This window comes from Miscanthus floridulus, chromosome 19 (genome assembly GCF_019320115.1).
Source record: "Miscanthus floridulus cultivar M001 chromosome 19, ASM1932011v1, whole genome shotgun sequence".
Lineage (NCBI taxonomy): Eukaryota > Viridiplantae > Streptophyta > Magnoliopsida > Poales > Poaceae > Miscanthus > Miscanthus floridulus.
The window spans coordinates 5,859,806-5,885,807 of record NC_089598.1 but is presented as its reverse complement, the minus strand read 5'-3'; the positions used below and the strand labels follow the sequence as shown (position 1 = coordinate 5,885,807).

General features: G+C 51.1%; 3 protein-coding genes across 3 annotated transcripts; 1 reads left to right on the top strand and 2 right to left on the bottom strand.

Moving 5' to 3' along the window:
- Positions 1–7,909: 7,909 nt before the first annotated feature.
- Positions 7,910–9,405, bottom strand: LOC136525451 (uncharacterized). Its single transcript, XM_066518433.1, has 2 exons — positions 9,329–9,405; positions 7,910–8,342 (listed from the first exon to the last, which is right to left on the bottom strand). Exons 1-2 carry the CDS (start codon positions 9,403–9,405, stop codon positions 7,910–7,912), a joined length of 510 nt encoding a protein of 169 aa, XP_066374530.1.
- A 1,776-nt stretch (positions 9,406–11,181) lies between these two features.
- Positions 11,182–12,164, bottom strand: LOC136525450 (uncharacterized). Its single transcript, XM_066518432.1, has 2 exons — positions 11,881–12,164; positions 11,182–11,374 (listed from the first exon to the last, which is right to left on the bottom strand). The coding sequence occupies exons 1-2, from the start codon at positions 12,162–12,164 to the stop codon at positions 11,182–11,184; spliced, it is 477 nt and encodes a 158-aa protein (XP_066374529.1).
- A 3,628-nt stretch (positions 12,165–15,792) lies between these two features.
- On the top strand, positions 15,793–16,191 carry LOC136525449 (leucine-rich repeat extensin-like protein 5). The gene has a single exon (XM_066518431.1). It carries the CDS (start codon positions 15,793–15,795, stop codon positions 16,189–16,191), a length of 399 nt encoding a protein of 132 aa, XP_066374528.1.
- The last annotated feature ends 9,811 nt before the right edge of the window (positions 16,192–26,002 follow it).

Below are 26,002 nucleotides of genomic sequence, written 5' to 3'. Positions count from 1 at the left end.
CCAGACATGGTTAGGGACATAGCCTCGGACCATCACCGGAAGAAGCCGCTCAATCCATATGTGGTAGTCATGACTCTTTATATCCCATTGACTCGTAAAGTGCCTAAGTTCACTCCCCTGCTCAGATTCACTGCATATCCATCTGGGAACATCAACGTCTTGATCCATTTTAGTACTTCCCTCCTTTGATCGGGTTCCAAGACGAAATCGACCTTAGGTCTTTTCCATTGTTTGTTTCGGCCACTAGGAGGCCGCATCTCTTGCTTCGGTCTATCACACAATGTCGCTAGGTCCACTCTAGCCTTAACATTGTCCTTAGACTTGTCAGTGTTCATGAGAGTTCCCTAAAGTGCCTCGACGATATTCTTTTCGGTGTGCATTACATCAATGTTATGTGGCAGAAGAAGGTCATCGAAATAGGGGAGCCTCGTCAAGCCGGACTTATGAGTCCACATATGTTCCTCACCATATCCCACAAAACCATCTCCTTCATTGGGCACGAGAGCATCTATCTGAGCACGCACCTCAGCACCACTCTTCATGCGCAGTTTAGGGTCTATCACTGCAACACCTTTCGTAAAGTTCTTGATGTCTTGTCTGAATGGATGGTTAGAAGGGAGGAATTGACGATGTCTGTCGAATGACGAATACTTGCCACACTTCTTCAACCAAATGAACCTCACAACTTCCTTGCATATTGGGCACGGGAACTTCCCGTGGACACACCAGGTGGCGAATAACCCATACGCTAGGAAGTCATGCAGGGAGTAGTGGTACCAAACATGCATCTTGAAGGATGATTTTGTAGCTCGGTCGTATGTCCATACCCCCTTCTCCCAAGCGTCGATCAATTCATCAATCATAGGCTCCATGTACACACCCATATTACTCCCTGGGTGTCCAGGAATTATCAACGACAAGAAGACGTTATGCCGTTGAAAGGAGATGCCGGGGGGGGGGGGGGAGATTCTGGGGGATAACAAACATGGGCCAACATGTGTATGGGGCAGACAACTGTCCATAAGGATTGAACCCATCTGTTGCCAGCGCGACACGTACATTACGAGCCTCAGCTGCTTTGTCGGGATGTTTGTCATTAAAGTACATCCATGCTTCGGCATCGGACGGATGCACCATCGTCCATGGCTTGTACCGTACACCTTCTTTATGCCATGTCATCTGTTTCGCGGATTCCTCGGTCATGAAAAGCCGTTGGATCCTCGACACAAACAGAAGGTGTCATAGGACTTTCGCGGGGATCGTAAGCTGCCTCTTCTGGCCATCTCCAGAGTCTACCTCCAGGTACCTTGAGGATTTACACTTCGAACATTACTTTGCATCCTTGTGATCTTTCCTAAATAAGACGCACCCCTTTGGACAAACATGTATCTTGTCATATGGCATCTTAAGCATACGAAGTAGTTTCTGTGACTCGTGCAAGTTCTTCGGCAGAATGTGCTTCTCCGGTAGCATGCTGCCAAACACGGCCAACATCTTATCAAAGCTATCAAAGCCTTCACGACTCAGATTTAACTTGGCCTTCAACCCCATAACACGTCCAATGGCATCTAGCTGAGAAACCGTTGTACTCTCATGAAGGGGTTTCTGTGCCGAGTCCAACATTTCATAGAAGGCCTTAGCGGCTTCCTCCATCTCCTCCTTCTCACGTCCTTCTGCGAAGTGAGCTTGGTGAGTGTCATCTAGCATGTCTGCTACTCCGGCATCATCATCAAAAGCCTCGAGGCATGGTCTCACCACCTCCACTCTTATACGATCTGCTTCACCATGGTGGATCCACTGGTGGTAGCTAGCCGTATAACCATTGTACACAAGATGTTTACCCATGGTCACCTTGTCTACCCTTCTGTTGTTGTCACATTTGCTATAGGGACACCAAAGTTTAGAATGTCCTTTAGCTACACCCGAGCTCCATGCATGTTCCAAGAAAGCATCTGTCCCATTCACCCACTCAATGTCAAAGTCACTCCTGCTTCTCCGGCCCGTGTACATCCACTGACGGTCTTCCATCCTTCCACATATACAGCACATAGTAATGTAACCATCAATTGCATCTACGTGGTGTTCCTACTCTCTAATAGGTGAGGATAGGTCCTAATCCCACCCACGGATGCATAGATGAGGTTAGTTTCCATGCTCCGCTCCGTATTTGAGACAGAATTTCGGCAGCACCTCCCCGCTGTTCTCCCGATGCACGTCCTGCAAGGGAGAGTGTGTATCCGGAGAACAACAGGGGGTGATGCTGAAACACCATCTCGGACCGGAGCGGACCATGGAAACTAACCCATCTACACATCCGTGGGCTGTCCAAAAAACGTGGACAATCCGAAACAGATACGGTCGTAGATATACAAAGATCTGTATACCTCCAACCGTATCTCTTTCGGACGAGAGACACCTAACTAGGTTACATGACCAAAGACCACATACGGATAGAGGGGTTATACCTAGGGTGCCGGTGAGGTCAGGGTAGCGGGGCGGTGGAGAGTCGGTGCAGTGGCGAGTCGACGCGGTGCAGGAAGACCCACAGCGCCGACGAAGACGATCGGGGTCGCCGAGTCCCTCCCACAGGTCCTCCTACAAAAAAGGGCAAAAATGGTTAGTGTCGACTCAAAATTTCGGTAGCACCTCCCCTGCACGGGAGGTTCCCAAAACCTGCAAAAAACATGGCACAAAGGCCGACAACCACATATATACCAAACATGGGCACGAAGGCCAACAACCACCAATATATCAAGAGGAGCCATGTACTTTAGTTCTCTTTCCATGCAGATGAAAGTATTGAAGTAGTACAACAACAATTACTACTAACCCTACAACTACTACTAACACTACTACTAACAACTACTTAACTACTAACAGTACTAATACTAAGAACTACTTAACTATTAACAACAACAACTACTAACCACTACTACTTACTAACTACTACTATTTACTAACTACTACTACTAAGCCTACAACTAACACTACTAACTACTACTAACAACCACTACTACTTACTAACTACTACTACTACTAACCCTACAACTAACACTACTAACTACTAACTACTACTACTAACCCTACAACTAACACTACTAACTACTACAACTGACACTACAACTAACACTACTAACTACTACTACTAACACTACAACTAACTACTACTAACACTACTAACTACTACTACTACTAACACTACAAGGGTAGGGCTTACCTTGGCGGCAAGAACGGCAAGAGCGAGGGCCGGCGACGACGGCGGGGATGACCGCAGCAGCGCGAGGATCAATGGGCGGTCGGAACAGCGTGAGGATCGACGGGTGGTCGGGTCGGCACCTTCCTCTTCTTCCTCCTCCCCCTTCTCTTTCTTCCTCTTCCTCCTCCCCCTTCTCTTTCTTCCTCTTGCTCCTCTCCTTCTCCCTCTGCTGGTCAGCCACAGGGCACGGCGGGGCCGGTGGAGCTCGGGGCTGGCGGGGGAGCTCGGGGCCAGCCGGGTCGCTGTCCCCGGGGAGCTCGGAGCCCGGGGCGCCGGCGAGCTCGGGGCGGCGGGCGGGTCCACCGGGGAGCGGGCGCGGGGCCACCGGGGCGGGGGCGCGGGTCCGCCGGGGCGCGGGCGCGGGGCCGCCGGGGATGTCTGGGTTTTATGCATCTGACGTCGCAACTTGCTCGAAACATTCTCAATTTTTTACCACAGCCTACACATGCGATAACATGACACCTCAACAAGTTTCGTGATTTTCGGACTTCGTATGGACTTTATATAATTTTAAAACACTTTTCCGGCAAGTGGCTCGTCATGTTACGTGAAGAAGATGCGCGAAATTTGATGCGAGTTCGTGGATAGAGACTCAACATACATCAAATACCATGAATAACATTTTTCGAAGCACTAGATTACAATATTCCATGCACTTGCAGTTCAAATTTGAATTATATATAAAAATTCAACATAATCAAATTAATCAACCAAATATAACAAAAAAAACTAGAAAATGCACCAAATTTGAACATGAGGTTGTAAACAATGTAGGTGGGCCCAACAAAAATTTGGGGTCAAAAAACAAAAAAAAAATTGAAAATTTTCCGAGTGCCAGCTTGGCACTCGACAAAGACTGTATTTGCCGAGTGCTGGTCCAGGGGCACTCGGCAAAAAAAATTTTAAAAGAAAAATTTCAAAAACGGTTAAAAAGTCTTTGCCGATGGCCTAACGGTGATGCCCTCGGCAAAGATTGACGGTAGGGGATGGACATCGTGTCAGGCGGTGTTGCCGAGGGCCGGCCCTAGCCCTCGGCAAATAATTATTGTTGCCGTGTGCTTGTCTTTGCCGAGGGTCTGGTCCTCGGTAAAGAGTCTTTGCCGAGGGTTGTTCTTTGTCGAGGGTCAGGCCCTCGGCAAAGACTCTTTGCCGAGTGCCCAAGCATTTTCCCTCGGCAAATCCTCAGGCCCTCGGTAAAGATGCTCTGTCCGGTAGTGTTGTGGTTGCCCGCAAACAAACTTGCGGCACAAAACGCACACGCCCTCCTGTACTGGGAAAGAGGATCTTCTGCAGGCATTGTATTATGTTTGAACCAACACTAACATCATATTATTGCTCCACTAAGTAACATGCATTATGGTTAACATGTATAGAAGCATGCATTCCAGCTAGTGGTTAAGATTTAAGAAGAGAAACATAATACTCCCTCCGTTTTTTAATATAAGCCATATAGATTTTTAAAGAAAATTCCAAAATATAGGTACGTATCAGCTCCCACGTCGATTAGTTTGGAAACATTTCCACCGTACATAGCACATGCCCCAACCAATTCCTTAGATTTAGGAAGCAATCTGATTGGGAGAGAGAAGATGGCCTGATTTTTCTTTTTTTTCCTCGGTCTCACATCCTTCCCCAAGCTGCGTGTTAATATTGGTGCTAAAAACTATATAGCTTATATTAAGGAACGGAGAGAGTAATAAAAGGGAGTCAAGCTAGCACGGAAGTGTACGTACATATATTTCGACGATGGGAGTTAGAGGTGGGTATTTGATGGTGGCGTCATCAGAATCAGAGGATGGCTTATAGTGCACCTCGGCGAAGAAGCGCTTGATCTTGTTAGCGCTGCGGCTGCGAGCCCAGAAGTTGAGGTGGAACCACGTACACCTGGTCCCTGAAACCAACACGGCTTCCATCAGGGGCTTCACAGCATCAAACTCGCCACCCTGCAGAGATAATACATGCATGCATGTCATCCAGGTCGCTGGTGCAGCAGGAAGCAGTAGCCTAGTCACCACATGAAAAAAAAAAATATTCGAAGTAAGCGCATACCTTGTGCCTGGCATTGTAGTGGCAGAGAGCATCTTGGGCTCTCCTCATGAGCAAGGCGTCACGCTCACTGCGTCCAAATCCAATACAAGCGGAGGAATTTTGATTGCTAAGTTATGTGTTCAGAGCAGTATATACTGACATTGCATAGCAGAATGATAAATACAGTAAACAAGAAAGAAGAAAAGAAATGAAAAAGAGAGCAAAAGGCTGGCACCGCGCTTCCGAGACTGCCGAGAGCTTCACTTGAAGCGCATGCAGTTGTCAAAAGGCTTTTAGGCAGGCAGCTGTATGTTGCAACCGGAGAGCATGTGCAGACAAACCAAAGGGTGAGGAAAGTTTATGTGTTGCTCTCATTTCCTCAACAGCACATTATTCCAAGTAACTGAGTGTAGCACAATACGTATAAAGCATGCTTTAAGAACCATCCTACGCTGCCTGGTGACTATGTTTAAGTTGAATGCTTTTATCGATTTCGCTTATCTCTCCTACTTAAAAAGTAGGAGATGAGTCCCTGGTATACCTACTCTGCACTCTGGCACGTTCTGATAGGATCCTTGATCCTACCCTGGCTGCGTAGTGCGGACAGATGGAAGACAGGAGGTCGGGGCTTGATCTCACGGCGGCGTGGAGCCGTGGCGGCGAGAAGGAGCGGCGGCAGCTGCTTGCTGTGGCTGCCCTAGGAGCTCACGTGAGAGAGAGAAGGGAGGCAGGAAAGTCACGTAGATAGCCCTTGAGGCCAGGCTATATATATATATATATATATATATATATATATATATATATATATATATATATATATATATATATATATATATATATATATATATATATATATATATATATATATATATATATATATATATATATATCTATATATATATATATATATGTGTGTGTGTGTGTGTGTGTGTGTGTGTGTGTGTGTGTGTGTGTGAAAGTCACGTAGATATCCCTTGACGCCAGGCAAAATATTTGCCTTGCTTAATTCTCCAATAATACAGAGTAGTAGTTATATATATAGGGAGAGGCTATTCAGTAGCCAGCTACAGAATAAGTTATTCTGTGGCCACCTCCATTTACCATAATTTTATATACTAATTTACGATAATGTCAATATATATTTACTATAGTTGGGTTACTATAACATACGGTGATATTTACCATAACGTTATAGTAAACCACTTAGTAAGGAGTTACTATAATCTCATAAATTAACATAGTAATTATCGTAACTCAAAGTGGCTACAGAATAAGTTATTTTGTAGCCAGCTACAGAGTATTATATATATATATATATATATATATATATATATATATATATATATATATATATATATATATATATATATACTCTCTACAGAATTTTATTTTAAGAAATAAATATCCTATTGAGAGAAATAACAAATAAAGATAACTGGGTCATTAGCCCATCTAATCCAGACGCCCCATAGTCCCTGTGCACGGGCCTCCTAGCCACCGGTGCGTCGGCGCCTGACCTACTGGACGCCGGTCATAACATCTCTCCCCGCCTCTTCAAATAGCTCGTCCTGAAGCTGAAAGTTGGGGTAGAGGTCCTGGAACTCCTGCAGCGGCTCCCATGTAGCATCAGACAGGCCCTGCCACTTCACAAGGATGTGCCACACGCCCCGGCAAAGTTGAGCGCGTAGCACCAACTCGGGTGCAGGAAGCAGACGCCCATCCTGGACTTGCGGAACCGGCGGTGGAGCTGTCGAAGGGTCGCCCTTGAACGGCTTGAGCAGCCCCACATGGAACACATCATGGAGTCTGGTGCCTTCTGGAAGCTGCAAGCGATATGCTACTTGCCCAATGCGTTCCACCACCTGAAACGGTCCAGCATAGTGTGGACCGAGCTTCCCCTTGGGCCGGTGCTCTAAAGATTGGGTCGGGCGGTGAAGTAGACAGAGCCACACCTAGTCACCCACCGCAAACTCCAACTCGCGATGGTCGTCGTCGTAGTGGCGCTTGGCATACTGCTGCGCCTGGAGGAGACGCTCGCGCACCTTAGCGAGAAAGGCGTCATGATCACGCAGGAGTGCATCCGCTGCCTCCGTCTGAGTCGTCCCGTCCTTTTGCGGCAGGAGCGGCGGTGGCGGCCTACTAAAGACGACCTGAAACAAAGTGTTGCGAAGCGCCGTATGGAACGAGGTGTTGTAGCAGTACTCCGCCCACAATAGCCAATCAACCCAAGCACGCGGACGGTCCCCGGTGGTGTAACGAAGGTACATGGCGATGATCTTGTTGACGATCTCTAATTGGCCATCGGTCTGGGGGTGGAACGCCGTGCTCAAACGGAGATTAATTGATGCCGGCGAGCTTGAAGAGGTTGCGCCATAAGTTGCTGGTGAACACTGGATCGCGACCACTGAGACAGAGTTTGGAAAGCCATGGAGACGCACGATGCTGTCAAAGAAAGCGTGGGCGACCAAAGCCGCCGAGTACGGGTGGCTGAGGGCGATGAAGTGCGCGTACTTGGAGAACCTGTCGATGACGGTGAGGATGACTGACTTTTCGTGGACCTTGGGAAGGCCCTTGATGAAGTCCATCGAGATATCCGCCCACGAGAGGCTAAAGAAGGCCTGCTGGCTAGAGAGTCGGTGTCTTGTTGCTTTGGCACGTGACGCAGGCACGAACGAAGTCCTGGACAAGCCCGCGGTCACCGGGAATGTAGAAGACCTCTCGCAGGCGCATGAGGGTCTTCTGGATACCCTCGTGGTCGGCGGCATGAGCCAGCGCGATCACCTGATGACGCAAGTCATGCTGTGCTGGCACAAAAATGCGCTTACCGTGGAGGAGGAAGCCGTCGTTGGTGGTCCAAGGCGCCCCTAGGGAGGCGTCCAGTAGTTGCTGCAAGAGGCGGGTAGCCTCTGGGTCAGCCGCGGTGGCGTCGCGGATGTCGTTGAGGAGGCAAAAAGAAGGCCTGGACAAGGCGTGTAGCTCCCTGGGCGCGTCGGCTGTATCAGCGTCGCAGCGAGAGAGAGCGTCGACAGCAGAGTTGAGCCGTCCGGGCGGTACTCCACTGCGAAGTCGAAGACAAAGAGCTTGTTGATCCACTGGTGCTGAGGCACGGTGGACAGCCGCTGGTCCAAGAGGAACTTCAGACTGTAGTGATCGGTGCGGATCAAGAAGCGCCCCCAAAAGATACGGCCTCCAGTGCCGTACAGCGTGCACCAGGCCAATCAACTCACGCTCATACGCCGCCAGCTTGTGGTGGTGAGCAGCGAAGGGTCAACTGAAGAAGGCCAGGGTGCCATCCCCTTGGTGTAGCACGGCGCCAAACCCGGCACCCGAAGTGTCGCAGTCAATGACAAACTGCGGCTCAAAGTCCAGCATCTGCAGCACTGGCCCCGAAGAGAGGGCATTTTTAGTGCCGCAAATGCCTCAGCGGCCTCCGGTGTCTAGGCTAACGCCTCCTTGCATAGGAGACGAGTCAGCGGCATGGTGATGGTGCCAAAATCCTAGATGAATTTCCGGTAATAACCGGCCAACCCTAGGAAGCCGCGCATGCCCCGGGGTGAGCGGGGCTCTGGCCAGTAGGCGACGGCATCCACCTTGTCGCTGTCGATCGCGACCCCGTCGGTGGAGATGACGTGGCCGAGATAGGCGACCGAAGGCGCCCCAAAGGTGCACTTCGACCTCTTGAGGAAGAGACCGTGGGCACGCAGGGCGTCAAAGACGAGGCGGGCGTGCTGCAAGTGCTCAACCACGATGAACTGTAGATCAAAATGTCGTCGAAGAAGACGAGCACGAACCTGCAAAGGAAGGGTCGGAGGACGTCGTTCATGAGCGCCTAGAACATGGCTGGCGTGTTGGAGAGACCGAAGGGCATGACGAGGAACTCGAAGTACCCATGGTGTGTACGAAAAGCCGTCTTCTCGATGTCCTCCGGGTGCATCCGAACCTGGTGGTAGCCGGACCGTAAGTCCAGCTTGGTGAAGAATCTAGCGCCATGGAGCTCGTCCAACAGCTCATTGCGCCCTGTAGTCGATGCAGAAACGCCAAAACCTATCGGCCTTCTTGACGAGCAGCACTGGCGCCGAAAATGGCGAGGTGCCGGGGCAGATGATGCCCTGCTCCAACATGGCAGAGCACTGCTGCTCGAGCTCGCCCTTCTGAAGATGGGGGTAGCGATACGGACACAGCCACTGGCGGTGTGCCTAGCAACAAGTGTATGCGATGGTCATACGGGCGCGCAGGAGGGAGCCCGCAGGGCTCATCGAAGATGGCCCCGTACTGGTTAAGGAGCCAATCCAGCAGTGGCTGCTGGTGAGCGCCCGTCAGTCCGTCACCGTACGGAGGGCTGGCTCCAGGATGTCGTCACGTGGAGAGCCCACGCCCTTCGACAGGACGCGCCGATCGCCACGACGGAAGTACATGCACAGATCCTCAAAATCCCATAGGATGGGTCCGAGGGTTCAGAGATAGTCGATGCCGAAGACGAGGTCGAAACCGCCCAAGTCAATGCCGAAGCATCTGATGGCCAACTGGGCTGCCCAGTGCCGAGGCCAGCTGGGCTGCCTAGTGCCCACACCGTGCGGACCACGTGGAGCGCTCCGTTGCAGGCCTGCTGGGCTGCCACCGCTTGGACACGAGCCCGTCTGGTTGGCCTGGGCTACCCTCACATGGCAGAGAATACATCTATATATCCAGTAACTTGCAAATATTAGCAATCACATGTTGATGTCCTAATGGTCAAGACCCATGGATGTTAATAATAGGATCTCAGTTTCAAATCTTGCCATTGTCTTAATTTTTTTTATTTTCTGAATTTTTTACCTCTACCTTAGGAAAAGTATTATACCTTTTTCATATCATATGACGTGAAACGAAGATGATTTTTTGTTTTTTATTTTCTGAAAATAGCATTACATATAGAGCCCATTAAAATACAACTGACAATGGGACCAAATATCTCATTTATTATATGTAAATAAAAAGTTATAACAAACTAATATTGTCAATAATTGATGACGACCGCAAGGTAGCATGTTATGATGGAACATAGATCATCATAAAGAAACTACTTCTCTAGGTTATGACGATTTTTATTGTGTCTTAATGACGAACACATTATTTTTGTCAAAGTCATTCTCCTCCTAAAAGTCGTCATAAAACGAATGACTTATTGACGAATTGACTCATCGTCACAAAAAACTTGTCATAGATCTTCATATTTCTTGTAGTGTGGTAAAGTCCTTGCCGATGCGCATGGCCACATTGTGAGCCACGCTGGTGCAGGCCACGCGGTCACCATTGGCCACCATGGCCCACATGTTGCTATCACCTGTTACTAGTCCGATGCGGCGCATGACCCCGACATTGATGAAGTTGTGGGTTGAGCCACTGTCGAGAAGGGCGACGAGCTTGTGACCATGGATGTAGACGTGGAGGTTCATGGTCTCCTCAGTGCGGATGCCGGTGAGGGCGTAGAGGGAGACAACTGGGGTGACAGGTGGTTCTTCCCCTAGAGCCGGCTCAGCAGCCACATCAGCCGCCCCCTCGTCCACAAGGTCATCCACTAGGAAGTCGGCTGCCTCTGGATAGAACAGGTGCTGGCACTGATGGCCGTGCATGTAGGGCTCATCACAGTTGAAGCACAACCCTTGACGGTGATGTTCTAGCATCTCGGCTGGCGTCAAGCGGCGAAAGGGGCGCTGCGGTGCAGGCAACGCCGGGGCTGGCTGCTGCTACTGTCTAGGCGTAGTTGATCTAGGCACTCCAGGCGGAACATGCACAGGTGGAGCAGGCAACGCCAACTGCTGGTGTTGGGGGCACGCTGGACGCAGCACTGGAGCTTGCTGGACGGCCGCGGCACGACGCTCGTACGCCCGGGCCAAGTGCATCACCGTCTGCAAGTCCTAGGGCTCCTGAAGTTCGACGTCGATGTGGATGTGCTCCGGAAGGCCCCCCATGAACAAGTCCGCCTTTTGGTACACCTCGAGGTTGGCGTTGTGGTAGACCAGGGCGTTGAAATGCTCCTGGTAGTCCTCCACCGTACTGTGGAAGGGCAACTGCGCTAGCTCGGAGAGGCAGTTGCAGCGGATCGGTGGCCTGAAGCGGAGATGACATAGGTCGTTGAAGCACTCCAAAGAAGGGACGCCCTCATCCTATTCTAGGGCATAGTACCATGTTTGGGCGGCACCACGAAGATGGTAGGACACGAGCCAGACGTGATCCGATGCAAGCGTGTGCTGCCCACGAAAAAATTGCTCACAGTGGGTGAGCCAATTTAGGGGGTCGTCCATGCCGTCGTAGGAGGTAAAGTCGAACTTGCTGAACCGGAGGACGCCTAACCCTGGGGACGGCCCGAAGGTGGGTGCCGACGCACCGAGGGAAGGCGTAGCTGTGGTGTAGTGGGAAAATTCCGGCGGCGTTGGCAGCGAGAAGTTGGGCAGCGGCGATGGTGATGGGGGAACTTGAGCAAGTGGATGGGAACGTTGGTGGATGGGGTTGGGGCGGTGGATGGGGGTGGAGCGATGGGCAGCGTGGCGTGCTGGGCAGTGGTGGTTGGTATGACGGTGGTGGTGGAGAAGGTGGACAACGCCGATGTGCCATACCCTAGCAGCCCATAGGGGAATCCCTGGGGCATGGCTGCCGCCGATGAAGACGCCAGATGACTCTCCACGTTGGCCAGGCGAGATTGCATGGACACCTGTTGTGCGGAGAGGTGCGCCTGCCCCGAGTTCAAGTTGGCCAGCTCCTGGGCGATCTCCGCGAGAGCCTTGGTGATGGCATCGGGTGCGGGTGGTGGCGCCCCCTGCGTCGCTGGCGGCACGACCGGATGGACCGGCGGTGCCGTGGTCTTGGCATCCACCGCAGCGGTAGCATCGAAACCTGACATCTCTGATACCAGATTGATAGGATCATTGATCCTACCTCGGCCGCATAGTGCGTAGGGATGGAAAACGGAAGGTCAGGGCTTGATCTCATAGTGGTGGCGTGGAGCCGTGGTGGCGAGAAGGAGCGGCGGTGGCTGCTTGCTGCAGCTGCCCTAGGAGCTCATGTGAGAGAGAGAAGGGACGAAGGAAAGTCACGTAGATGGCCCTTGAGGTAGGCAAGATATTTGCCTTGCTTAATTCTCCAATAATTATATATATATATAGCCTCTCTGTAAAATTCTATTTTAAAAAATAAATATCCTATTGAGCGAAATAGCAAATAAAGATAACTGGACCATTAGCCCATCTAATCTAGGCGCCTCATAGTCCCTGTGCACGGGCCTACTAGCCACCTGTGCGTCGATGCCTGACGTACTGGACGCCGGTCATAACTCGTTCCTCCCACCCTCCATGCGTCTTCTGCTCCCCTCAGAGTCCAGCAGCCCACACAAAAGCGCCAATATGTGTCAGTTCTCTACACTCACCCATGACAAGTGGATCTACCGCTCCCACTTCGGCACTTCCCTTCTTAGGCAAGAAAAAAATCCTGTCCCCTACCTCAATGCGCTCCCTGCCCTCAAAGCTCTCCCTTCCTATGATACGACGCTGAGGCGAATCCACTCACATGTTAGGTATGTACTGAAGGTGCAACTAGATTTGAAAATATCGCATAATTTGATACGAGCGTCGTCTCCTTTGCGAGGCGACTCGGGGCGTCTAGCCTCCACCGCAACTCCTCCCCACCTCCGGCTGCTCCTTGGCCGCCGCCGTTGCTCTCCGGTGAGCGGCCGCGGCGGCCACGTCGGCTCTCCAAAAGGGGCGGCCATCCGCACCTCATTCTCCTTCCCCCACCAGCTCTATCCACCCTTCCAGCTTCGACCCCGTCGCCTTCTCCGCTGTCGGTGTGCTCGTTGCCGGTCATCGGAGGCCAGATCGAGCCATGCCTCCATGCAATCTACTCTTCCCGGTGCCGGATCTGACCTCCCACGCCTTCCTGCGCCTTGGAGAGATTTGGTGGTGGGTTCCCAGCCATGGGCGGCGGCTACCTCGTGCGCACTTCCCAGCGCCCGCGCTCGGCTGTTGCCGGGGCGACGGCGGCCGTCAGGCTCGCCCGGGCCCCCGGTGGCTGGTCGGGTCGGATGCACGGCGGGGCCTGGCGTCTGCGCGACTGGTGATCGTCCCTGGGCAGCGGCCGGCTTGCCCCCCCCTACCGCCTCTGCACGCCGGCTATCTAGCTCATGACCGTCCCGTGGCTGCGCTGGCCACTGCGCTCCTGCTCCTGGTCTGCGTCTTGGTGGTGTGGTTCTAGGTGAAAGCCTTGTTGTCTGGCCGACGATGGCGACGCCCTTTGGGCACCATTTTCCTTCTTGGAGGCATCTGTCGTTGCACCTTCTTCTCCTACCGGTGTGGATCTTCTGGGTGAAAACCTGGCCCCTTCTGGGCAGGCAGCGGCAGCGCTATCTGTGTCGCAATCCTCCTTGGAGGCGTTGCCTTTGAAGTTCCATGTCATGGCGCGCGCGGGGTTGCCTTCCTCCTCGGTGTTGCGCATGGTCGTCGGTGTCGTTTGTGCTCCTGCAATTCGTCGGGTTGGCGGTGGATCTTTTTGGATGTGCCTATGCACGCTTCATGTCCTTCAGAGCCCCTGTGTCTGTCCTATAGTGTGGACGCTTCTTCGGCAGTTCTTGGCGCTTCCCTTGTCGCTTCTCCGGCGGATACTTTGCCGCCAGTGTGTTTTCGCTGAGTGGATACTTTGCCACTACAGTTTGTTGGTCACTTGATGCGGTGGTAGCGGATACTTTGCCGCTACCGATGCGCGTCTCTTTGCGGCATTATGGGCCTGTTTGGTATGGGCTATGGCGGACGGCCCCGGCAGTGCACCAAATTCTTATACAGCGCTGGACGAGTTATCGACGCGCGCTTCCCTTTTCTAAGTAGCCACGTTTCCTTGCGTCCGATAGCCTTCCGTTTCTGTCACATTTTTTGTCGCACTCTGCGTCTTGCTCCGTGGTCGAAACTAGTTGCTGGATAACGGTGGAAACGTACTGATGTTTATTGTATAGGTATAAAATGTTAATCTGTACGGATTTAGCTGTATTATTTCCATTAGTTTCATACAAGTACAGCTTCCAAAATTTGCAGATCCATGGAGCTAGCTGGACTTGCCATTGCGAGTCTGATAACTGGCTCTGCTGCTTTCAAGATAGGAAGGCACTAGCAATAGTGCTATTCCGCTATTTTGTTTCCACACGGTTCATGTTGTGTTTGTGTGACATAATAGCACCAATAAAACGTTTGTCGACTATTACTTCCTCTAACCTTTTGAAGCAAGCCCTTCATGCTCTGTTTTGATTGATTGTTCTTGGATTTCATGGTTTCTGGGATTTATTTGTGGTTCATTGAGGGACGTTAGGGATGGGAATTCGTGGTGTAATGAAAGGGCCAGTGGGCAGCATCCAGTAGTCTGCTGCTCTTAATTGTGATTTTGTTACTGCTTTAATAGATGAGATGAGATTTTGCCTGGCATGCTTGAGACAGCCCTCCTCCAGCCTGAAGGCTGAAGCCTGAAGCTGAACGACGTAGATGCAAGCTGAGAATCGGAGAAGAATACTTGACCGCAGGGCTCACCTTGCATGTTATATAATTATTGAGTGTCTGGTTCCAGTCCAAGCACACCAATGCAACTATATAATACCGACCCTCTGTTTCCAATTGGAGACTAAGCATTTGATTAGAGTAGCATACTATTCTTATTCAGATCAGATAGATCATATAATAGTGGAGAGGTAGCTGAAGATTAATAAGTACAAGGTAGACAGGGAATGCCAGCATCGTGAAGGGGACTGTGAATATGAGCTTCTTTGGTGCGTGGTTCTAGTTGCCAGTGCAACTTCTCTGTTATCTGCATTGCAGGCACACTGGCAGGCAGCTCCACTTATGGTTTAAAAACATTGCCGTGGTTTCAAAGACACATCCAGAGTCCAAAATAAAGCATCGCTTTAGCTTATCTTGATATCTTAAAGCCTATGTGAGTTTATTATTCTTTTGTTATCTATAATAAATATTATTCACTCCAGTATAAAAAAATGACCTTAGGATAGGTAAATTTGTTAGGATATGATGTTAGGATGGCTTAGTTTTATTTTTACATGATGAGATCTCTGCTTTGTTAATAGGAATAATTTATTAGTCTGCTACACAGATTACAACAATTGATGAGAGTTGTTGTTATGACCGGTCGGTCATATGCACGAAGGCAAAAGCCCACTAGTGGCTAGTTAGGCGCAGGAATAATTAGGGGGGGGGGGGGGGGGGGGGGGCGCAAGGGCCATTAGTATTTTCATTATTTGCTATATATAGCTATTGTAAGGAATTGAAACAATTAAGCAAGAGCAATCAATCTGCTCGGCTTCCCTTAGGGAGCCGGGAGACTTCATAACAGCCCTAGCCTCCTCCTCCTTCCTCTAGATCATGAACACGGCGCCCCAGCGTCGTTCCTGTTTCCGTCCTCCGATCAACCATCCCTACAACCTCCGAACCATAGCTGGTAGGATCAGCAATCCTATCAATTTGGTATCAGAGATCGCAGGTGCGATGTCGGGACCCCCACCGGCCTCCACCATGCCGCCGCCGCTGCCCCCATCCACAGGGACGGGGGCACCCCCGCAGCCGCCACTTCCCGCGACGCAGCCCCTTCCCTCCACCATGCAGCCGCCGCCCTCGACGACGTCCGCGATCGTGGTCACCTCGGGGGCGGTCGCCCCATCTGCGACACCGCAGGGCCCCGTCATGACGCCCGAAGAACTGACGGCGGCCGTTCTCGAGATCGGCCAGGCCATTGCGGGCATCCGCTCGTTCCTCGCGGGGCCGTACGCGCCCCAACCGCCGCCTCAGCCCTACTACTACCAGCCGTACCAGCAGGTACAGCCGGTCCTGCCGGCGCCGCAGACAACGTACCAGCAGGCCCTGCCGGCGCCGTCTCCGCCACCGTAGCCGCCGGCCGCTACAGCTGCCGTCTCCTACCAGTACGGCATGCCCTACGACGGGTCGGCTTCCTCGACACACCAGGCCATGCATCCGCCCCCGTCCAATGGAGTACCGATCACACAGATCGCGTTTCCCCGGTCGCCATCGCAGCTGCCGAGTTGGATCACGGGCATGTCAGAGGCATCGGTGTCACCCGTCTACACTACAGCGCGTTCCCAGCCCTCCGTGCCGCCCCTGCTCTACACGGGCTTGGGCGTCACGCATTGGGGCGTTCCGGCGTCCGGCGTCCTGTACGGGGGCGCCGACGGCACCCTATTCCATGGGGGTACCCTGCAGTCGTCGGCGCCGTCGGCCACGGTGCCAGCAGCTTCTGCAGGGGGATCCTCTGATGACGGACCTCCGCCAGCGCCGCCCAAGTTCTATAAGCTGGAATTCCACACGTACGACGGTTCCGTGGATCCCCTGAATTGGCTCAACCAGTGTGAGCAATTCTTCAGGGGCCAGCATACGCTAGCATCTGACCGTACCTGGCTCGCTTCCTATCACCTAAAGGGCGAGGCGCAGACCTGGTACCACGCCCTGGAGCAAGATGAAGGGATGCCGCCGTGGGAGCGTTTTCGGGACCTCTGTCGCCTGCGCTTCGGACCACCACTACGGGGTAGCCGCTTGGCTGAGCTAGGCCGGCTGCCCTTCACTTCGACGGTGCAGGACTTCGCCACGCGCTTCTAGGCCTTGGCATGCCATGCCCCGGGAGTCTCTACACTACAGCGTGCCGAGCTCTTCGTGGGCGGCCTTCCGGAGCATATCCGGGCCGACGTGGAGATGCGAGAGCCCCAAGACCTCCAAACGGCCATGCACTATGCGCGGGCGTTCGAGCGACGGGCAGCAGCCATGCAAGCACTGCCCCCTGCGTGTGGTGCACGGCCGCCCCCGCGACCAGTACCACCTGGCCGCGCCGCCGCAGGTCTTCCAACACCAGGAGGCCAAGGGGCCGCTGCGACCAACGCGCCACCCGAGGGTCACGTGTTCTGCCGCCTGACACCAGCAGAGCAGGCGGAGCGCCGACGCCGGGGGCTCTACTTCAACTGTGACGAGGCCTACGCCCCCGGTCACGTATGCCACCGACTCCTCTACATCGCCGCCGACGACTGCATCGTGGACGAGGCGGCGCCGGTCGAGGACGGTGCCACGGTTGCTGCGGTACAGGCGGAGGAGCCGGCCGCCCAGGAGCAGCCAGATGCTAACGCCTTCGTCGTCTCCTTGCATGCCTTGGCAGGTATCACGATGGAGAACACGATGTTACTGCCGGTGGAGGTGAAAGGGGAGCGCCTGGTGGCCCTTCTCGACACTGGCTCTACCCATAACTTCCTCCTGGGCGATGCTATGCGCCGCTTGGGTCTCTCTCCTATGGGGGGCGACCAGTTGCGGGTTACGGTGGCCAACGGCGACCGCCTATGATGCGAAGGGATCGCCCGCAAGGTCCCCATTCGCATTGAGGGCGAGGACTTCCTCATCACCTGCGTCGGCCTCGACCTTGGCGGTTTCGACCTCATCCTCGGCTACGACTACCTGAAGACGCTCGGTCCTATCTTGTGGGACTTGGCGGCCAAGACGATGTTGTTCTCCGGTCACGACCGCCGTATCCTCTGGACGGGCATGGGCGGGCCTGATGGGGCTGTCCAGGCAGCGGCTGTCTCCAATGACAATCAACAGCCGCTGTTGGACCGCCTCCTACAGCAGCACAGCGCCATCTTCGATGAGCCGCGCGGTCTTCCACCGGCCCGGCCGTACGACCACCGCATTCACCTGCTACCCGACATGGCACCGGTGGCCGTCCGACTGTACCACTACCCCCAGCTCCAGAAGGACGAGCTGGAACGTCAGTGCGAGGCCATGCTCGCCCAAGGCATCATCCGTCCGAGCACTTTGCCGTTTTCGGCCCCAGTGCTCCTCGTCCGCAAGGCGGACAAGTCCTAGCGCTTCTGCATCGACTACCGCGCCCTCAACGCCAAGACCTCGAAGGACAAGTTCCCCATCCCGGTGGTGGATGAGTTGCTGGACGAGCTACACGGGGCTCGCTTCTTCACCAAGCTCGATCTACGCTCGGGCTACCACCAGGTGCGGATGCACGCCGACGACATCGCCAAGACGGCGTTCCGCACCCACCACGGCCACTACGAGTTCCTGGTGATGCCGTTCGGCCTCTCCAACGCACCGGCCACGTTCCAGGTGCTGATGAACGACGTCCTTTGCCCGTATCTGTGGCGGTTTGTGCTGGTCTTTTTTGACGACATTCTGATCTACAGTTCGTCCTGGGCGGAACACCTTCAGCACATCGCCATCGTCCTCAGCGAGCTTCGGGCGCATCATCTCCACCTTAAGCGCTCCAAGTGCTCGTTCGGGGCGACGTCTGTGGCTTACTTGGGCCACATGATTTCCAAGGACGGCGTCGCCATGGACACCGACAAGGTGGCGGCCGTCGCAGCCTGGCCGGCGCCGCGCTCCGTCAGGGGCCTTCGGGGCTTTCTGGGCCTGGCGGGCTATTACCGAAAATTCATTAGGGAATTTGGCCTCATCGCCGTGCCCCTAACGCGTCTCTTGCGGCGAGACGCGTTCACCTGGGACGCCGAGGCCGACGAGGCCTTCCAGGCGCTCAAGCACGCCCTCACCACGGGGCCCGTCCTCCAGATGCCCGATTTCGACAAATTATTCATGGTGGACTGCGACGCATCAGGCGCGGGTTTTAGTGCCATCCTGCACCAGGCCGCCGGCCCCCTCGCTTTCTTCAGTCGGCCGTTCGCCGCACGACATCTCAAGCTGGCGGCCTATGAGCGGGAGCTAATCGGTCTTGTGCAGGCGGTGCGCCACTGGCGTCCATATTTATGGGGGCGTCATTTTCTTATTCGCACTGACCATTGCAGTTTGAAGTATCTTTTGGATCAGCGTCTCTCCACCGTTCCCCAGCACCAGTGGATCAGCAAGTTGTTCGGCTTCGACTTCACCGTCGAATACAGGCCGGGTCGCCTCAACACCGTTGCCGACGCTCTCTCTCGCCGCGACGCTGATCCGGACAGCGAGGCTAGCGCAGCCTTTTGTGCTCGCTCGGGACCCTCGTTTGCCTTCGCCGACGACATCCGCCGCGCCACCATCACAGCAGCGGATGCGCAGCAGTTTCGCGCGCGACTGGAGGCCGGCGACCTGCCAGGTCCCTGGCGCATGGAGGAGGGCCTGCTGCTCCATGGCAGCCGGCTGTACGTCCCCGACCACGACGACCTGCGTCACCAGGCGCTCTCCCTGGCTCACTCGATGGGCCACGAGGGTGTCCAGAAGACCCTCCATCGTCTACGCGCCGACTTCTACATTCCAGGAGACCGCACGCTTGTCCAAGACTGGGTGCGCAATTGTACGACGTGCCAGCGCAACAAGACGGAGACATTGCAGCCGGCGGGTCTGCTGCAGCCGCTGGAGGTGTCGTCCCAGGTGTGGGCGGATATCTCCATGGATTTCATCGAGGGCCTCCCAAAGGTGGGCGGCAAGTCGGTCATTCTCACGGTGGTCGACCGCTTCTCCAAGTACGCGCATTTTATAGCGCTCGGCCACCCCTACACCGCCGCCTCCGTCGCACGGGCCTTCTTCGACAACATCGTTCGGTTGCACGGGTTTTCGGCGTCCATCGTCAGTGACCGGGACCCCGTGTTTACTGGAAACGTGTGGCTCGACTTGTTCCGGATGGCGGGCGTCAAGCTGCGCATGAGTACGGCTTTTCACCCGCAGACTGATGGCCAATCCGAGGTGGTGAACAAGGTCATCGCCATGTACCTGCGGTGCGTCACAGGGGATCGGCCTCAGGCGTGGGTCGACTGGCTCGCTTGGGCGGAATACTGTTACAACACTGCGTTCCATACCGCCCTGCGTGCCACCCCGTTCGAGGTCGTCTACGGCCGTCTTCCGCCGCCAATCCTGCCATACAAGCCCGGGACGGCCCGGACGGTTGCGGCTGACACTCTTCTACGCAGCCGTGATGAGATTCTCGCCGAGGTTCGTCAGCGTCTACTTCAAGCCCAGCAGCTGTCCAAGAAATACTACGACGCCGGCCACCGTGACGTGGAGTTCACGGTGGGCGACTGGGTGTGGCTGCGTCTGTTGCACAGGACTGATCAGTCTCTTGATCCATGGGCGAAGCACAAGTTGGGACCCCGCTATGCAGGGCCGTTCCAGGTGCAGGAGCGCATCGGCCGTGTCGCCTATCGTCTACAGCTTCCAGAGGGAGCCCGCATCCACGACGTCTTTCATGTGGGGTTGCTCAAGCGTCACCGCGGCGATACTCCAACGACATCAGCATCACTCCCTCCAGTCCTCGATGGGCGTCTGCTCCCAGCGCCGGCGCGTGCCGTCCGGGCTGAACAGCGCCGGGGCATCTGGCGCGTCCTCATTGAGTGGCGTGGGTTGCCCGCAGACGACGCAACTTGGGAGCCTCTCCAGGAATTCCGTGAGCAGTTTCCAGACTTCCAGCTCGAGGACGAGCTGTTTCAGCAGGCGGGGAGAGATGTTATGACCGGTCGGTCATATGCACGAAGGCAGAAGCCCACTAGTGGCTAGTTAGGCGCAGGAGGAATTAGGGGGGGCGCAAGGGCCATTAGTATTTTCATTATTTGCTATATATAGCTATTGTAAGGAATTGAAACAATTAAGCAAGAGCAATCAATCTGCTCGGCTTCCCTTAGGGAGCCGGGAGACTTCATAACAGCCCTAGCCTCCTCCTCCTTCCTCTAGATCGTGAACACGGCGCCCCAGCGTCGTTCCTGTTTCCGTCCTCCGATCAACCATCCCTACAACCTCCGAACCATAGCTGGTAGGATCCGCAATCCTATCAGTTGTTGTTACTGAATGTGCTATAAACTGCACATGTACGTACATATCAGTTTGCTGCTGCTGTCTGCAGCTCTGCAGAGCAATAACATTGTTAATTAATTGTCATGGTAGGTTTTTTGTTTTGCTTGCCATTGCACTGCTTAGACTGCTTGTAGGCATGATATATATAGGAATAGATTTGCACCAACAATTATGAAAATAACTGTTCATGAAAATAGTTTGACAACTTCGGTTAGTATACGTGCATATGAAATGTCTACAAATGATGAAATAAACCATGTCTCTATAATCTTGCTGCTTGTTTCTGCATGTCTCATATGTCTAAGATCTGGTTACTATATTCTAGTACAGTTTAAATGGAAAATTTCCTTTGATGTGAATACTTATTCAATCTACTGTCAGTTATATAGTAAAATGGTTTTCAATGTTTTTGTTTGTGCAGTTTGCAATAATTGTTGTATTGTTTTATTTATCTGTTAATTGCTTTTTTGGTCTAATGTTTGTTCGTGGGCTCAATGATGATCTGCTGGGACGAAGAGCAGTTGGCTATCAGAAAGATCAAGAGTTCTAGAGCCTGAGCAACAATAATTTGGAGTAAGGCAAGTGCCCATAACTAGTGCCCTAGGTGTGGTCTATTAGAAAGGTCCTGAGTTAAGATGTACAAAGTTTTTGGAGTGCAATGTTTTCTGTTTGCTCACTGTTATTTTTCTACAAGGTCGTTTTTTTGTATAATGAGTTAACATAGCATTTGAGGGTTAATTTTATGAACTGAAACCATGAGAGCAATTTCAGTAGTTTCTACATATTAAGCAACATTTTTCAAAATTACCCCACTGCATGGTTTGCAAGCTTGACTATACTACAGATACATTTATGAAATAACTGTTCATGAAAATAGTTTAAGAACTACGGTCAGTATATGTGCATATGGAATGTCTACAGATAATGAAATAATACAAGTCTGTATCATCCCATGCTTTTGAGTTGTGTCACACTAGTACTACAAAATTTCATAGTGCAGACTAGAAAGTTTATAGAGTCATAGTTCAAGTTTTTCTAAGATTGGTGGCTGAAGTTCAAGTTCAGTTTTTTTTATATAGTTCAAATTATAGGATTGTGGGACATGAAGCTTCTGAATTTAGAGGGCAAACTTTACAATTAAAAGGTTTTATAGTTCAGTGTATAAAGGTTTTATAGTTCAGTGTATAAAGTTTTAAAAGGTTTTATAGTTTTGAACCTAGCAGCACAAAGTTTATAATTTCATAGTTCAGAGTTTTGTACCTAGAAGTACAAAGTTTGTAATGTTATAATTCAAAGTTTATAAATTCTTAGTGTAAAGTTTCAAACCTAGCAGTGCAGAGTTTATAATGAACCTAGCACTACAAAGTTTATAGTGTGATAGTTTACAGTTTTAAACCTAGCATTACAAAGTTCGTAATATGATAGTTCAAAGTTTATAAATTCGTGTGTAAAGTTTTGAATCTAGCAGTGCAAAGTTTATAATGAACCTAACGGTGCAAAGTTTGAGTTAAGTTTTTAACCTAGCGTTACAAAGTTTGTAATGTGATAGTTCAAAGTTTATAAATTCTAAGTGTAAAGTTTTGAACCTAACAGTATAAAGTTTATAATGTGATAGTTCAAAGTTTATAAATTTAAAGTGTAAAGTTTTGAACTTAGCAGTACAAAGTTTATAATGTGATAGTTCAAAGTTTTGAACCTAGTAGTACAAAGTTTGTAATGTGATAGTTTAAAGTTTATAAATTTTGAGCGTAAAGTTTTGAATCTGGTGGTACAAAGTTTATAATGTGATAGTACAAAGTTTTTGAAACTTGCAATACAAAGTTTGTAATGTCATAGTTCAAAATTTATAAATTTTTTGTGTAAAGTTTTGAATCTAGCAGGACTAAGTTTATGATGTGATATTTCAAAGTTTTGAACCTAGCAGTATAAAGTTTGATAATGTAATAGTTCAATGTTTATAAATTCAGAGTGTAAAGTTTTAAACCTAGCAGTACAGAGTTTATAATATGATAGTTCAAAGTTTTAAACCTAGCAGCTCAAAGTTTGTAATGTGATGGTTCAAAGTTTATAAATTCTGGAATCAATTTTACAATTTCGTAGTGTTCATATTTTTTTACATACACAGATGTAAAGTTCAACATAACATCATACACTTTTAATCTGTTTACCTTGTCTTATTTTTTTCAGGGTATTAATGACAACTATTTAGCACTGAAAAATGGAAGCCACATGTGCTTTATATTAGCTATTTGCAAGGACATATATATCTCGATAAATAAGATGTACTCCTTTTTCTATTTCTTTCTGATAACCTGCATGTCTTTTGTGAACTATTTTTTTTATTTTTCTATATCGGTTAAATCATTAGTCCTATATAAAGTATTATGAAACATAAGATATTATGAAGATTGAGAATACTACTTCTACATCTATATGGATTTCAAACCATCCCCTGCCCTTTTCATCTCCCACATAATCACTATCTCGAAAGAGAAATAAAAGACTCGTTGAATTCAAATTGGCCCATCAGCCCAAAATCTAGACATGAGAAACGCTAATAGGCCAGCCAAAAAACGCTAATGGCCATGCATCTCACATTCTCACTGCTGACGACATGCCGCCATTAATAACTTCGAAACATGCATTTTGAATTTTGAACACACCAGCCGCAGAATATCCCATACGCCGGAAAGTTATGCAGGGAGTACTGGTACCAGGCATGCATTTTGAAGTTTGTCTTTGTAGCTCGGTCGTATGTCCATACCCCTTCCTCCCAAGCATAGACCAAATCATCAATCAGAGGCTCCATGTACACACTCATATTATTCTCCGGGTGTTCAGAAATTATTAACGACAAGAATATGTTCTGTCGTTGAAAGAGGACGCCGGGGGGAGATACCATTCTATAAGGATTGAACCCATTCTATAAGGATTGAACCCAACAAGTGTATGAGGCAGACACCATTCTATAAGGATTGAACCCATCTGTTGCCAGCACAACACGTACATTACGAGCCTCTAGAGCTTTCTCACGATGAATCATATCAAACCTTGTCCATGCTTCACCATCGAATGGATGTACCAGCTTCTCTGGATTGTATCGACGTCCGTATTTATGCCATGTCATCTGTTTCGTGGATTTCTCAGTCATATAAAGTTGTTGGATCCTCGGTATGTGTAACACCCTAGGTGTTTGGCTTCTACTTATTGCATGTCATTTCATAAACATGTGCATTATCCATGTCATCATGCTATTATCATTGAAACATACATTGCAACATATGAGTAAATTTCTTGTTTTGATTGTTTCATCACATGTGATCAATTGAAATGGTATAACAATTGGGTAAAGCGATTGATCATGGTCTAATACACCTTAACTACACTTAGAGTAATTGTTTGGACATTGTTCATGTAGGTCAAAATGACAAAATTTCCCTTGAATGGAGGTTTGACTTAAAATGAACCCTAGAGTGCCACTGTTTGACTCATTCAAAAGTCCAACTTAGAGACTTTGCATGGTTGTGCACTCTTTACAAAAGTTGTAGCAAATTTATTAAGGAACAAAAGTCTCAATATGATCATTTCATGAAAATGTCTAGAACATGCTCAAACATGGCCCACAAGTCTAAAGTACATGCTGATTTCATACTTAGCAAATTTTTCTAAGTCCTAAGTGAAGTACAGTTTCATGAGCTGATGTTTGGAGCACTGTATCTCACTAACCACGCCAAACTAGCTCGAGCTCCAATTAGCAAACTTGTAGTACTCACGTAGGTCTCCAACTTTGTTAACTACAACTTAACCCAGATCGTCATGGTTTGAGAGATCCATCACGGTTAAGTTCGTCTGTCAGTCGGGTCATGTGATCTCTGAATCGCCGTTTTCAGAAATCGGTCAGTGACCGTCATGGCCGACCGGCTCAGAGGCTTGATGCCGCGTGTCCGCCACTCGTCGCCGGCCTTCTGTCGCATAGGCCACGCGCCGCGGACGCCTTGGCACGGCCAGCCGCGTCATGAAGCACCCCAGCGCCTTCCCACCGAGTCGCTGCTCCATTTGCATTTCCTCCACGCGCAGCATCGAGTCCGCAGCCGTCTGCCATTGCTCTGCCTTCGCCTAGCTTCCACACCGTTGCAAAAACGCGTTGCTCCGTTCATCTAGAGCTCCGCCGTGCCCTCCTCTAACTCGTCGGCCTTCTAGCCGCGACATCCGAGCCCTAGGTGAGAGCCATTGGCCGTTTTTCCGATGCCGTCGCCTTGGCCGTACCTCGCCGGAGCTAGCGCTCGTCGTGGCCGGCCGCCTCTACTCCCTTCCTGCCTCTTCTAGTGCGCGCATGGGGACCCTTAGGAACCGTAGTGTCTACCTCGAAGACGTAGTCACTGGATTCGCCGCCGATTGAGCCGGGACCCGGCCGAGCGCCGCCGTGCGCCATGGCCGAGTCATCGTGCGCCGTGGCCGGAGTGCTTAGGGACCACTAGAGCTTCGGCTTGGTAGGGAAATCGACACGTGGGGCTTGGGAAGCACGCCGGTGCTGTTCAATTCGCCGGAGGGTTCGCCGTCGGCGAGTTCCACCGTCGCCGAGGCCGCCTCCCCTGCTCCTCTCGCTGACGCGCGGGTCCTCCCTGTCAGCCGCCGAGGCTCAGGCGGGAGCCTAGCGTGGGTCGCGCCTGTGCGCTTCGCGGGCCGCCGTTCCTCGGGCCGGCCCAACAGCAGTGAAAGAAATTCTTGATTTGTTTTGTTTATTTTTGTTTTCACAGATTTGTATGCATGATTCAAAAATATGTATTTCCTAGTTGGTAGATCCAAATGCTATGGTTCTAATTTTGTTGAGTTCCTAGTAATGTCTAGTATTTAATAAAAATATTATATGAGCACATGTTTCAGAAAGTTTGGGTGAATTAAATAGGACTTTGAAATGTGTTTT